The following is an 18163-nucleotide window of genomic DNA, read 5'->3' on the forward strand; positions in this document are numbered from 1 at the left end:
TTATGAATCTGTATTTCCACGTGCCCGATACCCTCTTCACGTAGCATCGGTAATTCTCGAGGATGCGACGACGCAACCGGCGAATGGATATTTTTTTCCACCCTCGAAAATTTCTCAAACTTGTCTTATTCCGAAATTTTCACTCTGGCTCCCCGCGCACGTTCAAGCTCCGTGATCTACGCTCACGAATTTTCACCACCGCGCTTCGCGAAGCTCGCGGGAATACACGCACGCGTATGACATAAAAATAAAAGAGCTATCTGTTTTCCTCCCACCTTGTACCTGCTATTGTGTACCGTCTTTCTTCCCTTAGTCAGGGGCGGCATCCTCTCTCTCGAGACGGACCGATTCTGACGGCTCAATTCCTCGTTGCAAAGTTACCGAAGTCTCTCCGAGTTTCTCTTTTCTTTTTCATATTTATTTTCATTCCGTTTCACTCCTCGTGGAATCAAGCTTCCTATTTACTTATCTTTCTTTTACTTTTTTCCTTTTCTCATCCGCGGTGAGTGAGGATTATCAAATTTCAAGTCGCGTCGCGGATACTTGTCACGACAAAAAGGCGCGGCACGTATAGATGAAAAATATAATACAGTCTCGGTCTGTCAACAGTTGCGCGAGAGATTGCTTCTCGTTATTCATACACGATGTTATATTCACCCTCTTTTTCTCTTTCATCGTGAAAATTAATTTTTGTGGTTATTAAAATACGAATATTACTATTGACAAAATTTCAATTCGTAAAAAAAATAAATAAATAAATGAAAATAAAAATAAAAGATTAGAAAAAATGATATTAAAGCTCGAAAATATTTTCCCCGCCCACGTCGAAAGCCGAGCAGCCTCGGGCTCTTGTAGACAGACTGGTGTCGCAATTTCTGCGAAACAGCAGTTCCGGGCACTTTCATACCTCCGTATTCAAGACGTAGTGTTTCCGTCTAGCGAAATTCCCCCTCAAGCGATTATACAACTCGTCCGTTGTTGTCCATAAAATTTCGAAACTCCAGCGATACGGCAAAACGGAGTTTTCTTTTTTTTTCTTTTCCAACGCGTTAAAACAGTGCAATAAAGGGTGATCGTAATTTCGCACATCCCGGTTTCGCCTGATTCTGAATTTCTAATGTAGCAACGAAGAAGCAAGAGTAACAACCTAGTTTCGATTATCCCTCTGGCGTATAAAAACAAGCATATCCGAGAATCGATGATCGAGGTTCGTGTAAGTAGTACCTCCAACGGTTTCAGCCCTAGTTCAGCCACTCGGCCGCTTCGACCGGGACCAGCTGAAGTGCCCTGGAAGAGGATGAGGATGAGGATGGGAAGGCGAGTAGACGTAAGACTGCGTCGTTGCCGGAGTAGTATACATATCATTGCGCCGACGAGTAGCCTGAATATTTTAGACGGACAACAGAGGGCCTCGCGACCCGGAAGCTGCAGCAGCGTTGCCGTTCGTCGTTCCGTCCTTAGGTGAGGGAGGGTTGTCCCGCGTTTTCCCAGGGCGCGGAAGGAGCAGCTTCTCGGCCGGACGGCTAAGCGCGCCCGCTTTTTGCCAACCGGAAATAACTTCGCAGGCTGCGTGCCGTTCTTATTGCCTAACGAGCAAGACGCCCTGGCCCCAATTCCCGGTTTAATTACCCGTTTGTTTATTTACTTATGTAGAATTATAAGGCGTACATATGTATCAGCGGACAGATAACGCCGCGGCGCCGCGGCGCGGCCTTGAAACTCGAGCGGGAAGGAGCGTCGTCAATGGCGGCGGAACGCCCAGTAATTAGCGGGATGGGTATACTCTGCCTTTTGTTTGTTGCTCCCCGCGGAACCCGCGGCGGTATTGCGGTAATAAACAATTCCAAGCGCGGCTCGGGGCGAGCAGGACAATACAGCTACATCGCGGAGCGAGTTGGTTGGGGATCATTTTTTTCCACCCCTTCCACCCCTCCCGATACTTAACCGAAGAAAGAAGAGGCCGCCCGGAGTTTTCGGAACCAAGAATTACCCGCAGGTGACGCGGTCGCGACGGAATATCCGGCTCGGCTTGTCATCCGGGTGAGATGCGATTTTTCTCCTCAGTGTCTCAGATCTTTTCTCGCTTCTTCCTCTCTCTATCTCTCTATCACTCCATCTCTCTTCTCTCTTGCCAGGTAACTAATGCCGTGGCATTCACCGCCGTATAAAAGGGTTCGTAGCTGACGCAACGAGGGGATGGGAACTTGTAATCAACTCGAAATTGTGCTATCCGTGCGTGAGGGTGACAATTATTAAAGTAACGTTTCGCTGCCCTAGCATCCCGCTTCTAGGGGTTGTTTTTTCTTTCATTCTTTGTTTTTCATCACTTCGTTTTTATCAAAAAAAAAACGGTATTTGCATTTTATGGTCGCGCTGACGTTTCTCCCGTTATATGAGAATTTTTCGCTACGATGGAACGAGTCGAAAGTTTATTTTTTTTCTTTTTTACCCCCCCCCCCCGTGACCCCCCTCATCGTTTTGCCATTTTGTTTTCACAAACTTCAGAATTCTTAATCACGTGCAAAATTGAAGAGAAAACAAATGACGCGACGATTAAAGGGAAACAGACGTCCCTGAACATTTTCGTTTTTTCTTTGTTTTTTTTTCGCTTCAACTTGATTCGCCTGTTACAACTCGGCATTCTTCTCACCCTTTTGTGTCGTCCTCAGCTCAGGCAACGAATATACATGCATGAATTAAATCTCCTTCGTTTCGGCGTGAGCTGTCTGTAAAATTTATACATAAATTTTTTTCTGAAACAAAACCGACGATATTGTCGGTATAAAAAGTTTGCTTGTCAGTTGACAGCTGATCGTACTTGCCGAATTACTTTTTTGTCTAACCAGAGAAAGGTCCTGTACACGTGTCCCTGCAAATCCAACCATCGAGATTAATTTTCACCCTGCCCGTCATTGCCGGACGTTCAATATTAATCGTTTGCGCGTGGCATTGTGCTAATTGTAAGCCGGAGTTTATTGCTGGCAGTAGCGGCGCGTTAAAACCAACATTTTATGACCGCGGCAGAGGTTCGGTAGTTTTACAGTCGTTGGTTGAATCTAATCTTAAGTATTCGCGGGCTCGCTTTCACTTCGGCTAAATTCCATGGGGTAAACTATCTCTCCTCCAAGCTCACGTTGACAAAAACTTTTGACACCGCATAAAAGGCGGCCGTGCCTCTCAATTAGTTTTGCAAACGACCGCGTGCAACTTTCTCTCCCCGGAGATCTTTATCCCGGGAAGAATTTTCAGCCACTTTCTCTCTCTTTTCCCCAACTCCTCGAGCAGCCCCGAAAAGTATGATCAACTTCTCTCAGTCTTGTCCGATCGCTTCTCCTTCCGGATAAAGATGAGCGTCGTAATAAGGGTCGCTTTATCCAGCTGCGCCGTCCAGCGTTTTCCTCCCCTTTTCCTCCTCCTCCTCCTCGTTAATCGCCGCTTATTTTTTTATCTATAATTAAGCTCCTGCATTTCCAGAATTCACCGGAAATGCAAACGTGTAGCAAATTTACGCAAATTCGAAATGCGACTCCAGGATATTTTCCCAGCTTCTTACGGTTGCGGCTGCCGCGGTGGTCGAGGCAACAAAGAAGGTTTATGGGGTCTGTTTATCTTCTTTGGAGGGAATCCAGACGCACGCGGGGCGAGGACGAGGGCAGGGAATTCGGACGTCGAGAACCGGCAAGATTTAAGCTCTAACAACGTCCCAAGTCGGTCAGACTCCCTGCAACGTTCGCCGGGGGAATGCCGCGAAGAAAATTACAGAATAAGTAGAAAGGATGCGCATTCCTCGGACCCGCCTCAAAACTTGAACGTATAAAAACCTCGTGTCATTTCCTCCGAAATTCCTGATAATGCGCTGTGAAATTCACAACTTAATCTTGTGAATTCAAGTCTACGCAATCATGCAAGATTTGGATTAATTCGTGTAAAATGCCCACTAAATAATTACGCATGACGAGTAAGACTTTTTTTGAGTTTGAAAAACATTCGACAGCTCGTAAGAATATTTTTGACGTTTGTAAATTGACTCCGAATTAAGCTCTCTTAACCGAGTTTCATGCTTTTGCGAACAGACGTTCCAAACTCTCTTTCTCGACTTAATCTATTTAGCTTCGAGTTTGACGAAACGGTTTATAAATCAGCGCCGCTGAGCGGCAATTTCGGATTCTGGATGACTGCGGGGCCGTCGGCGTAATGCGGAATCTAGAATTCAGGGAGAGCAACGCGGCGCGAGGATGGGACAGGGGTTGGAGGCATGATAATCTTGAGAGGCGATAAATCAGGTGACCGCACATTCGGAATCCCGGGGCGCCACGTACGTGGAGTCGGGGGTTTGAACCGGATCTCGAAGGGGTCCGAGGTCGGCCGGAAGCGGGCCGCACGCGATCCCGAAAACCCGGAGGAGGATTGCACCGGGCCCCGGTGGACGCCGATTTTCCCGGGCGCCTGATTTCCCGGGGTTTGATTCGCCCGGAACGGGGAGTCTGTATATCAAACTTCAAAGGGCTGTACGTGAAGTGTTTTTGGATGGTCCAATTTCATCCCGGGATCTCGCCGCCTCGCAAATCTATACCGTCCTGACAGCCAACAGCCGACAGCCTTCGGTGGAGGCAAAGAGAGAACTTTCTCAAGGCGGGTGTACAAAGGGAATAGAAAATGACGCGACTCGCCGAATACCCGAGCCTACGGTCCGCGATAATGCCGACCATCTTTCGAGGCGAATGGAAATTCGCCGATTTCGTCGTTTCCATCGACGTTTTAAGGAGAATAAAATTAAAAGGATAGAAAGAAAAAAAAAAAAAAACATCCACAAGAAACGGGGAAAAGGCGTTAAAAACAACGTTCGAACTTTCTTCCCAAGATTTTTAGTTCAAATTTCTTTTGGAGAAGCTGCGGGATATAAAGAGACGCGGAGAAGAAGTTGAAATACTGGCAGCAACTTGGATGATTCCAGAGTTGCAGGTATTAGGTAGTTAGCGCGAGTTTGAAAATTCGCCTGATTCGCTTTTGCAGAGCATGAAGCCATCGGCTTCTGCAGCAGGAGTTTACGAACAGCCGATTCTAAATTTGCTACTTGACACAACGACACATAAATTTTCCCAAACGAGTCTGCACCGAGATCCCGCTAATTCAATGCGTTTTTCTTATCCAACGAATGGATGTATCGCATCTTGAAAGGTTTCGCAGGTGGGTAATGTATTATACACATTATATACCTACATCAGACCGTTTTTTTTTTTTTTTTTTTTACCTCTTTTACTTTATTTCTTACGTGCCCTTCAAAAAGTTGGTTTTTAGTCCGAAACGAAGTCTCGTGAAACGGAAACTCGGTTGTAAAATTCTGAAAGTCGACTCATTCGGTTTGAACTTTTCAAACACTCTAACCGAAATATCTCGAAAACTATACGAGTTGGGAAGCTGTTTTTGGTTTCAATTTGTAGATAATCAAATGTTGTTTAAAAAATGACGTGACTACACGTGTGTGTGAGACAAAAATTTGCATGGTAACAAGCATAGTTCATTTATTCGATGTACTCAACTTTCAACGATCGTATCTAAAACAAGATGACAATTTAGGTATATAATAGGCTCGATCCTTTTTATACGATATCCGATTATCTACAAAATGAAACCAAACACCACTTTCCGACTTGTATAATTTTCGAGATATTTCGGCTAGTGTTTGAAAAATTCGAACAGGCTGAGTCACCTTTTAGAATTTCGTTACCAAGTTTCCGTTCCACGAGGCTTCGTTTGAGGCTAAAACTAACTTTCCGACGAGTACGTAAAAATAAGAAGAAAAGGAAAAAAGATCGACCCAATATAGATATATCTGTCGAGTACGCACCTTATTCCAGAATCGAGCGCCTAGCCGGCGGGTTTCCCGAAGCCTCTTTATTAATTGCTGTTCGCGACGATTCGTTATTGCGAGCCTCTCAAAAGGGCTGAAAATTCCCCCTCTTTTCTCCCAGCGAGCGCTTCCGGTGGCAAGGATCTCAATCTCGAAGGTCTGGAGCAGGATCCGAGGAGGTTCTGAGAAGCTGTAATTCGGGAGATGAGCAAATTACGGGAGAGAGATCGTACGGAACGAGGCGGGGTGAAGAGAAGGTGTCCAAGTTTCAATCGGAGAAATGTACTTGTATTGAAATTTTCGCTGAACTTTTAATCTCTCGATGCAGTTAAACGTTAACAACGACAACGAGGCTTGATCTCGGATGCGTGGCCATTCCGAAACTCCCCGAAGTCCCGGCTACCTTTTGCCATATGATAATGACTCCTCTCTTCTCTCACCAACGACGCAAGAAGTTCTCGAAGTAACGAGGCCTCCGTGTGTCGTAAGTCGGGACCATCACCCCTTTCATGGGGGGTAGAGGGTTGCCATTCCGGTTGCGCAGCCATTTGAGTACGAATTTGTTGGATGAAAATCGATACACTTTTAAACAATTTTATTACGGTATAGCTTTACGTTCAGTACTCATCGAATTATTATGTTTTCTAGCTATGGATATCCCTTTAGAAATACAATAATGCAAAAATGTGAAAGTCATATAAACAAAGGTTCACTCCAAATCGCTTTAAGATACTTAAAGAGAAGAACGGATTCTTTAAATTTCACTTTACGATGGGTAATTTTATTCGGAGTGACTTTTTTCTACAAAATCAATCAAATTTTAATTTTTTCTTTCCTCTTGAGTAGTCAATTCAACATTGAAATTCGCTGACAGTAATATCGATATCGGTGCAGTATCGTAAAAATTGAACATTTCACGATACCAAAAGAAAAAAAATGAGACTCGTTCCAGTGAATCTGCAGAGAATAGTCTTCTGAATAAAATGAACCATCTTGGAGTGAAATCGAATGGATCTGATAGATTTTTTACCTTTTTAAAATGATATAAAAATAAGTTACGGTATAATTTGAGTTTTCGTTAACACTCCGAGTATTTCTTATATCGATATTTCCAATGAGACCGATTTTAGCACGTCAAAATGATGATAATTGGCTAAATCTCGTGTTTCTGGTGATTCTCGCAATAACGAAAAATATCGACTTTTAGCCAACGAAGCGTCGAGATCGAGTTCAGCGATATTTCTTACACGGTATGCGATGCAGCTCTGCACCGAGCTGCAGGCTGTCCTTTCATATCTATATTTACTACACGCAGCGTACAGCTCCACGATATTCCTGACCGTGAAATCGGAATCCGTTGATTGGTTTCGCGGGTTTCCAATTCCAGTTGCACCGCTTCTACGGGTTTGCGGTGTCAGGCTGCTGATTGATCTCTTTTTACGTTTTTACCTTCAAATTCAGGTACCAAAATGTGTTCTAAACATGTATGGATCTATAATCCTTGACCTCGTATATATGTGTAAGTATATTTGTAACGGAATTCTACACTTTCATCGTTCACAACGAGATAATAATTAACCGCTTTCACGTGAAGAAGAATTTCATTCGTAAAGTCAGTATTGTTGTCTTTAAAAACGATAAATTTTCCGCCGATGTATGGTGAGAATATTCCGGAAAAATAAATGTTCGTCATGAACATTTATATTTTTTCGCATAATCTAAAAGTTTCGGAGAAATAGTTAAATTTTTATAACGTGCACAATCAAGTCCGATTTCATAGAAATCCATTAATAACTTAAATATCGTAGATAATGTCTGCGAACTATTAGCGGTCATATCTTGTGAAAATACATGAGCTCGAAGCAAGTTTTCAAGAGCGAAGAGCAAGTGCATCCCGCACTGCAGTGATGCCCAGTTTGAAAGCAGCGAAAGTTCCACCTTAACTCTCCCTCAACATTTCTAGTTTATTTTCCTTATCGGATTTATTTTGAATAGATATAGATATAGACACAACGTGCAGAGAAATATTACGTTACACCAGCTACTACAGGCTGAAGAGTTGTTCAACAACAACTTGAACTGCACATGAATACAAGCTGAAGTTGAACGGTGCAGAGCGAGATCAAAACACGGGGCGACGCGACGCGTAACTTTGGCAACAGTTTCGCTCTCTCAGTCAATGAAGAGCAATTTAATTAGCAAACGAAAATTAAAAATACACGTACACTGGCCATTCTTTCCGCGCGTGCGTTTTTCTGTTTACTTGCGATTCTTTTTTCTTCTTTTTCGTTTCGCTTTGAACCCGAAAAACAACAATCCTCAGGGCAACCGTGAAAGACGGAAGCACACGCGCCTGTATTTTTAATTAATACAAGCGGTGACGGATGACGAACGACTAATCGAAACAGCGACCCGGCCTTTCGGATTCGAATCGCAAATTGAGAATAAAAAGGTTGGAGCGTTACGAAAGGGGTGAAAGCGTCAGGTGAAACGGAGGGTTGCGACTCATCCTCTGAGGTACGCATGCCGCAAGTGGGTCTCTAAAACGGAAGCTAAAAGGCGCGGACAACGGGGGTGGCAATAATCGATAGCACCGATACTCAGAAATGAAAATTCTGTAAAACATCTCCGATTCCCGCCAAGAGTACTTATTTACCGTTATTATAATTATTTTTTATTTTTTTTTTTTACCTTTTTGCAACCCCTTTTTCCCACCGTACTTATTTAAATTATTCGCCCTCTTCTCGGGCAGTTTCATTTCCGCGAAGCTCGCGTTTTCCGCGGGATTCACTGGCAGCTTTTTTTACTACAGCCGTGACGGTAAACACACTCACCGTCCGAGATTAATCGCTCGGCTAGCACCCGCCAGGACTGAAAGGACGCGGAATGTCAGGTCCTGGCCGAGTGACGGACGCCGAAGGACGAATTTGTCCGAAGTTCAATTCGAGCGACGTCGCGTCGTTCCTCTGCCCGAGGGAACTGCAGCGGCAGCTCCTCCTCCGCCGATCCTTCTGCCTCGTCAATTCTTCCTTTACGATCGCACGTTCCCGCAGGGTGCTTGGGGTGAAGCACCTGCGGCGCGTCCGTCGCCGGCAATAATCTCTCGGAAGCCCCGGAGACGCGCGTGCAAGCTTCATGTACAGAATGGGTCGACGGGAAGAAGAAGAAGAAGAAGAAGAAGAATAAGAAGAAGAAAAAGAAGAAAAAGAAGAAGAGGGAGAAAAGGAAAAAGTAGCCGAGTCGAGTCGAGGAAAGTCGACGTTCCTCCGCGAAGGAATCGCAGCCGAGCGGACGCCGCTCGCCCGATGAAACTCGCCGCAAAATCACTGCCACTTAATACCGTACCTACGGGATATGGGGAACTTTTCGATCCCGCGGAATCGATAACGAGAATATAACCCGCGAGGTGCCGATATCCCGGAGAGCAAGGAAGAATGGCTCTTGGAAGGAATTCGGAAGGGGAAAAAGTTGAATCTCTGAAGCGCGGCGCGCGTTTGGAAAAAGAAGGAAACTCGGCGCGCGGATCCGAGAGGATCGAAATTTTTACTTCGACTTACCGGTAAAAGAGGACCGAGATTAGTCACTCGATGTTGTTATCAAGGCTACTTTTGTCAGGTACAAATGTGCCGCTGCGGTCGGTTTCGGCGCCTCGAAGAACTGGGACTGTGGTTGATTTCACGCGATTCCCACCCCCAAAGTGGCTGAAATTTCTTCATTTAGCGTTCCAGGATCGGGAGCAAACGGGGAAGAGCGACCCCCCTCATTTTATAAATTCCCCCCGCGTAACACGGTGCTTTAGATGTATCGGTGCGATAAAAAGCCAAATTGAAACTGGCCCGCATACCGGAGTGAAATTCGCTCTGGCAGTCTTTTTCACATTTATGATGTGCGCTCACGCGTTCAAACGCGAATATATCGGTACGCATTTTGCACAAAACGAAAAAAGAAATGAAATGAGGAAAAAAATAAAATAAAATAGAATAACCTATGCGAGAGCGGAAGACGAGGAGAGCGAATTCTGTACTTGATATATTATTATATCCCTGTACAACGTACACCAGCTCGGTGCAAATTTACGGTTAGACACGTTCTGGCGATGCAGATAATGGGAGGTGATTCGGAACAATTCCGTCGCCAATATTCATTTTTCGATTCATTCTTCGGCAAAATTTTTTTTACCCTCAATCCGATCAAGATTTTCAGTTCCTAACGGGCGAGCGAATCGATCTATTATTAATTCTACCCCGAGAATATGAATCTTAAATTATTCTTGCAGCCGTTAATTGCTTCGATTTTTCACCTCCTTGTTGGAACATTTTCCGGTTCAGACGGACGGAGGAACAGGTTCAAGATTCGTTAACAAAGCTTGCGTGTGACACGCAGGGAGTTCGATTGAAGCAGTCGAGGAAGAAGCAAGCCGAGAGTAGACAGTGTCGTCCGAGAGTTCGGAACGCCAGGGTGAGAAGAATCTTGGGGTGAACTTTCGGCCCCCCGCTTAGCGAGCAAGCGGAAAGTCAGAGGCTTCCACCCCTGAATTCGGCACTGATCCCGGCGTTCTTCCATCCGCAAGTGTTAACTTATACAACTCGAATTCCAGCAGCAGGATAGATGTACGTAAATATACAATATATTGATAAAAAAAAAAAAAAATAAAAACGATACAAATGAGAAAAACCAAGAAGAAGACAAAAAGTGGGGAAAGTTTTTATAACGCGTTCAGAGCTCTCCTCAATTGACCGAAAATGTAAACTTATCTCTTCACCTTTTTCTTTCTCTAAATTTTCTCCCACCACCCTCCGTTCCCCCATTTTTCCTTTTTCGCGGAAAATTTCCACGCTTTGCGGACTGGTCCGTCAGCGGCTCCTTAATCGGGAATGATTGCGGGGCAGGACACAGTCACCAACAGCGTTAAATCTGCGGTGGCATGGCGCAGAGAGGGTCGATATTCCGCGAGGCCGAGTCGTCCGGGGGGGTCGGCTAGTCGGGGTGTGATATTCGGGCACAACTCTTGGTCAAAGTGTAATAATGGCGCACGCCTCGTGCGCGGTTGTGGATATTGTCAAGGGGGAAGGTGGGCAATATGCTCGGCCTTATCTAGCCACGGCGTAAGTACTGCTATATATCGTACAGCCGGGGTCCCGGCTAACTCATCCTTAATAAGGATAGCTGAAGTGGACTTACGAGATCTCCCCGAAAGGGGTGAAGGCCTCCCTCAGTGTCTGGGTCTCGATTTCCGGGCTCAGGTCGCCGACGAATATGTGGTAGTGTTCTGAAACAGAGCCAAAAGAGAAGCAGGTTTTAGTCGTTGTAATTACGTAATCGCTGATCGGTGAAATATTGTTTACGCGTTACCACTCTACGGGGTGAAAAATGTCGGTAGCGAAAAAAATGAACGTCCCTCGCATATTCCGTCACCCACACGTCCGCAACCGAAAAGCAAGGGTTGATCGGCGCCCCTTTCCGGTTCACTCGGGGAGTTCGTTCAGACCGATCGAAGGGCGTCGGGGGGACCGAGAGACGACGGCTCGGTCGTTGGATCGGCGCACAATAGTTCCTCGAGCTCGAATATTAATCTTCCCCAGTGCTAGCGACACGGTTCTTTGTCACCTCCGCGAGCCGTGGGCGGGGTTTGAAATTTTTCAGGTTAGGTAGGCGCTACGCAAAATCCTGAGAAAGCGTAGAACCGCACGTCCCAGTTTAACCCCGGCCTTCTTTACTTTCCAAACAATTTCACGGCCCTCTGATTAGTTCCCTAGAAGCTGACGATCCCACGGCGGAAGAACGGAAAATGGACGCGTTGTCTGCCGGGGGATTTATTATACTTAGCGTCGCGACGCGGCCTCGTCGCTCGAAAGGGTCGGATAAAAATTGAGAATCCCTGCGCCGGAGAGTTGGGGGTAAAAGTTTTGGAGAGGGGTCGAAGCCGGGGATCGGATTTATTCTACGATTCGGAGCGTCATTGGCTGAATGGAAATCGGCGGCAAGAGAGTGTTGATGGGGATCCTCCTTCCGCCCCTGCGAGTTCCGTGCACGCCGTTGATCCCCGTTTCCGAACCCGTGCGCGTGAAAGGGAATCCGGAATGGTCCCGCACCCGTAGCCAGAGGCGTTTCCTTAGTTATTTACGCTACAGTTTACTCAGGGCCGATTTCACCGGGACTACATCCGCGGGTTCACCCAGGTGAGTAGAGGAATTGTTGCGGATCGAGTCTTTCGTTATGCGTCCGCACAACGCGCTGCTGATCGAAGTCCCCCGCGGAGGGTCAAACTTTTGCTTCTCATCGGCCTTTTTCTTATTACCCTCCGAGGAAGAAAGATATCGACTGCTGGAAGAAGACGTGAAAGAAGAAAATGGATGGATAGACGAGGAAAAAACAAACTCACTCTCAGCTCTAGTTTAATCAAGTTCATCGCCGAACCGACTTGCGGCAAGTCAAACTCACGCCAGGGAGTTGGTGTAAAAGAAAAATCACGTAGAAAAATTCAGCAGTGACTCTGGTTCGTTAAGAACCAAGTCACGGGGAACAATTACGCGCAGTATCGCAAAACGATAAAGGCGGACGCACAAAGCTCTTGGAACTTGACGCATGTACGCGGACACGTTACACCCGAATAACTAAAATAATTTGTTCATTCGGCCATGTATAAACAAGTATAAAGCTCGAGTAATATTTACACAGGCGTCACGTGTGTAAACAATACAAGCACGGACCGAAAAACGGACAATTGTATAACGCGTATAGGTAGGTATACTTATACCTGCCGACTATAGCAAGTGAGGATAAAAGCTCGGTTGTACGTACATGGTCTACGTGTACGCAAATATTTATACATATGTATATAGCAACCGTATATTTATACTGTTAACAAGCACCTACTCGCAGGGGTAGCAGAGTTTCGGAAAATAAGAGTGTAACAAAAACGAGAGTAGCGAAAAAGGGATTTTAAACAAAATTAAAATTAAAACAAATAACAGAGCGAAATAAAAAGTGGTGGAAAAAAATTTGGAGGCGAAAGAAAAATCCATTGATCGTCGGACAATGCTGCGGGGGAGAGCGAGCGAACAAAAGTCCGTGCCAAGTGAGCTTTGGGAATGGGTTATACGAGGGGGATGGAAAGCTCGCTCGTCCTAACCCTCGCGCCTCTATAGATCAACCGGATTCCTTTAATTTCGAGGGACAGAGCCGGGCGCGAGTTGATTTACACCGCAAATAGCCTGCCTATTAATTTCACCGCGTTAATCCAACCTCGACGCGTCCAAAGTCGAGTTTGATCGTTTAGAAATATTCGTTCCGGTTACAAGCGCGGGGACTTTATTTCGACGAATCGAGTCCGCCGATAGGTTGACAATTTCTGGTCGTCCTTGCGCGAGGCTTTTCGAAAGCTCTCCGGAATTGCAGTCGGAGCTGGAAAACCGGGCCCCCGAAAGCTCGGCGGCCGGAAACACGTACTCGGTTATAGCGGAAAGCGGACGAGATATTTCATTCCGGACGTGTTCCTCTTTCCTAACCCGGATTGATTCTTCGGTGATCGAGGCTATGCGCCGAGTGCCTCGGCGTCTGGGATCATCCGAGAATCGGGAGCAGTGGTGGGTGAAGGGGCGAAGGGGCCGAAGGCGGGGGTGGAAGCGGAACGGCGGCGAGTCAATTTGGTTAAAATGCTGAGAGAAAACAGAACAGTTTATTACACTCGGTGGCGGTCGGGTAGACAGGAAGAAATGCGGTTGTGTGGAATCGGGACCCGGGGTGCCTGGGGGGAAGGGGGGGGCGAGAGGCATTTCGCGAATACGAATGTATGAATTAGGCGCTGATTGGCTTCAACTCGATCAACTCGGTGCGATTGGTTAGTTAGGATTTAAACCGAGGAATCCCGCAGCCCCTTTCCTCGCGGCCCTCCCCCTCCCCCGCCGCCAACCTTCCGCCCTTCACCCTCTCCCGCAGGGCAGTCGAACAGTGGCCCGATTCTTGAACTCCGATGCCGCGGAGCCACCGCGTAACAACCCGAGTTAGTCCTCGTTAGCCGACCCTAAGCCTTCCGCCATTCCCTTCGTTCCCTTCATCCCCTCGAAGCGCGGCCACGCGGCTTCTTCGTCTTCATCTTCTCCCTACCTTGTCCGTATTCCGGCCCGTCGAGATTCGAACGTCTTTCTATCGCTGATACAACCGAGCCCTGAATTTCCGTGTTAACGTTACTCGCCGCCGTTGCTTTCGTTTTTCCCTTCTTTTTTTTTTTCTCACACCCCTAAATTCGGACCCAAGCTCAAGTCGCCGGTTAATAGTATAGGTACGTTTCGTTGAGAACACCAAATCCGGAGTTTCGCTACGTCAGCAATTAACGCGGTTTCCCACGATCGTACAAATCAGGATTCGGCTTGATCCTGTTTGCCGGGATTTGGGATGCTACAGCGGCGAATTTCCAAGCTTCGCGTAGCCTCTGCACCTGCCAAGAACAACGAGACCCGATCCGAGCCAGGATTATTCCTCGCGGTGCATGAAGTTGCAGCTGGGAAGGAAGGATTTTCATTCGATTGCAGTTGGTACAGCGGAAAGTTTTGAAAGGCGTTGAGAAGTTGTATTGAAAATAAATTTCTTCGATCCTTTGTACGAGTATAGATATTGTTCCACGGGTTGTCCGTGACGCGGAGTAGAAGAAGAAGGAATAAAATCCCGAGTAAAGCGTGGGCGCAACTTCGACTGCAAAATTTCATCCCCTGGCACTCGCGCCTTCGTTCGTCCGAACCGTGATAAAAGATCTCGAGTTAAAAACGCTAATACGAATGAAACCACCCCGAAAACCCCTCATTTCCATTCCAGGCATAAATTCCCAAGGAAATACAATTTTATCAAACATCCAACTACACGAGCGATCCTCGTCCGGAATCCCACCCTCTCGCTTCACTCGGGGGTGTTGCGTTGAGGGGTGTAATTGGGGGCACGTGAGAACGTGATCGTAGACACCGGCAGCTGCGGCCAGGAAGTGACACGATCCTCGGGGAGTCGGCGGAGGGGGAGGAGGATGTGGGAGAGGGGAAACACAGCGAGCGGGCTGCAGGTAGATAGCGAGAGCGGGAGCTCTAATAATGTAGGCAGCCCGGCTGCACCCAGCTTTTGTTTCGCACGGGGTGACGGATGGCCACCACCCCCGCAACGAGCCGGAGTTACGCGGCGGAGGTACGGCCCGTAGATGCTACCCGAGATTCGTCGGTAAATCATAGTGATTTAGCTAACGGCAGACATATTGGCTAATTCATGGTCCGAACGACTCGTCCTGCATCGCCGCCCTTCCCGATCCCGGCCTCCCTTCGCACGGTCCCTGGGGGAATCCTGCGACCAGTTCCATGACCGAAAATATATTCTTTACATCCATTCTCTGTCTATCGTTCGCAGAAATTAGTTCGCAATAATGAGGGGAGCGATTTTTGGTAGTTGGGTGAAATGATCGGAAAATAAATTTGACAACGTCGCGTGATTTTCTTGTGTTGTATTATACTTGAAACTTCGGCGCTTACCTCGTTATATATATATATAAATTATAATATATTTCTTTCATATAAAAAAACCTGATTAAAAAAATAAACATCAAGCGTTTTAGCAATACCATATCTAAACAGCGTAAAACAAATAAATTTGAATACAGCGCGTAATGTGCAAGCTTGCACAACGTTGCCAAGTGTACAACTTAAACAATATTACAATCGCACTGTTTTTTTTTTTTTATTTACCTAAATTTGAGTCATCATTTCTGCGTACCTGATTTACGTTATTCAATATTTTTTTCCCATCCTGAACACTTTATTCATCTTCAATATCAAAACAACCAACTCGAAACTATCAGTTTTGATTCCAGTCCGTATCTACTTAATATAAAATAGCTCAAATTTGAAATTAAAAAACTCAGTAACTAAGCGGTAAATCATTTTCAAACTTCACAGGGTTGTTTGAAAGTGCTCAAAAAATAATTTAGTTAAAACTCACGTGAAGAAAAACACAGAAATCGGTCGTCATTGAAACGGCTTTACAAAGAAGTTATTTGAGAATTCTTTGCGACGCTTTCTTTCAGTTTAACAGGTATAAATCAATCTCATATTTCACAGAGTAAATTGCGCTGCCTTTTACGTGGATTTTTTATGATTCGTTTGACTGTTTAGGCCTTTTAAAAGCGCAAGTCTCGAGTATTGCAACATCATATCCCGCTCGGCGAGATGATCCCTGCGATTTTTTGCAGCAGCGTTAAAATGGGCAAGGACGCGAGAAGGGCGGGAGGTTTAACGCTACATTTTAACGGCAAAAACGATAAGTCGAACGAAGTGGGTTCTCTAAAAAAAATTTTGCCATAGTCTCCAGAATTTTATAGGAACATTTTCCACGCTGCGTGATGCAGAAAGAAAAGAAGAGGGGAAAGTCTTAAGTGCCAATATAACACGTCGTGTTTCCTCTCCTCCCTCGTCTATTCTTTTTTTCACTTATTATAAACACGAATGTGCACGGATGATCCTGAGGCCGGTTCGGCGATGATTTTCATAGCTGAAAAAACGCCAGACTGCAAGGCAGCGCGTAATAATCGGTGAAGGAAGAGCCTCCGCAGCACCGTCTTCGGACAATAAAGACGGAATATAACGGTGATAACAATGATAATAATTCCCGTGACGACAATGGGGCGATTCGAAGTATATTATCGTACGCACAATGAAAACACTTGATGACAAATTGGCTATTTTACAAGTGAAGCCCGGGGGCCGTTGGTGCGATTGTGACACTCCCACCCCCGGTGGTTCGATCAACCTTGAACAACCTTGCCGGCCGTTCCCAGCCGTACGTCGGATTCGTTGTTCAGGGTGAAAGGGGATGGGCCGTCGGGGGAAGGGGGATACAAATTCGTGTCGATGCAGCACAAAGTGGCGTCCGAGCTTTCGCCCCTCCGTGATACGCGGACGGCGATCGATCTACGCCGAAGAAAGAAGAGAAAAATCCTCTCCAGCTCCGAAGACTCGCCGTTCTCTCTTGTTTGTTCATACGTTCCGCTTTTTCCCCGATAAATTCTCCAATTTTCATCTCTCAACATTCGATTCCCCGCGTTACACTCTCGGCTTGAAATCTATATACGCAGGTCGTAAATGACGAGGGGCCGGAGCGGGGGTGTAACACCAAGGGGCTTCTTCGATAAATCGAAGTGCGCGAAGAGCGGAACAGAAGGGGAGGATAGGGGACCAGCCAGAGTGTAAATTATGGCCGAGATGACGATGGATGCTTCTTATCTTCGCTGTACAGAGCTGCACGGTTTCGACGACGGCAGTTCGAACGGTGATTGACGGGTGAAGAATTCTTCGTCGATTCCACCTCGGCGCGCGAAAATCGCCGCAGATTTGGTAGAGAGGCGTAATTTTGTAATTTCGAATGCGAGCCGTCGTCCACTCGGATCCTCGCGTGCCGCAGCTGTGTAGTCCGGCGAATATGCCTCGGCCGAGGGTTGTTCTGTTTCAGGTTAGCCGGTAATTATAGCCACGGAGGACACGTTCGCGTGATTAATCTCTCGTTATGTTAATGCCCGAGCACCGCGGCAGCTACTCGGGCAAAAACTATCCGAGGCCTCGGCGGGACGATGCCGAAGTCGGTTCTTGCCCACCCCTCACCTTTTTACCAAGGAAATTCATTCGATGTGATCAATTACTCCCCGGCGTCCCCGCGTTCCTGTATACCTTGTATACATGGATACGTGCAGAGTTCCAACCTCGATGCGGAAATCGGATTCGGAAAGCCACGAGTGTGCGGCCGCAACGACCGATACCGTGTAACGCCAACGCTTGGCTCTGCGCGGTTAGCCCAAATTGACGCTGGATCGGAAACTAAAAAGGGAGACGATAAAACAAGAGGCGAAAAAGCATCGGTAAAAATTGGCCGTCACTTTCCGAGCGCGGCGACGTGGCGCGGCGAAGTGGGGGGTGGAGGGTGGGACTCGGGGCGAGGAGGAGGGCGCTCGTGGCCAAGAGTGCACATTCAGCACCTCCGCTCGATCGCCTTCGGAATATAAATTCGCAACATTATCGCCACCGCCGCGGATGCCGTGCTGACGACACCGGCGCTGCCGCCGACTCCCGGTGAACCCGACCGATCATTGCCCGAGGAATTAACGTCCGGGACGCGGGAGATCCTCGATTTTCAAAACCGATCTCCCGCGGTTAGTTTTCTTCTTTCGGAAATTTTTTTTTTCGGTGGGATTACATATATATATGTATAGACGGCAGAGTTGCAGGCGATTAATTCATACTTCGGGGGATGTTGAAACTTCAAAGTCGTTGAATTAAATTTTTGTTTTTT

General features: G+C 46.7%; 1 protein-coding gene across 8 annotated transcripts in view; it reads right to left on the reverse strand.

Moving 5' to 3' along the window:
• The window catches only part of LOC124222387 (nucleolysin TIAR), a 376350-nt gene that overhangs the window by 64152 nt on the left and 294035 nt on the right, over positions 1-18163 (reverse strand). For all 8 annotated transcript variants that reach the window (XM_046633280.2, XM_069137358.1, XM_069137359.1 and 5 more), the window contains one exon: positions 11033-11120. In XM_046633280.2, coding sequence (XP_046489236.2) covers positions 11033-11120 — 88 coding nt within the window. The remainder of the gene's footprint in view (positions 1-11032; positions 11121-18163) is intronic.

The sequence above is a fragment of the Neodiprion pinetum genome, chromosome 6, assembly GCF_021155775.2.
Source record: "Neodiprion pinetum isolate iyNeoPine1 chromosome 6, iyNeoPine1.2, whole genome shotgun sequence".
Lineage (NCBI taxonomy): Eukaryota > Metazoa > Arthropoda > Insecta > Hymenoptera > Diprionidae > Neodiprion > Neodiprion pinetum.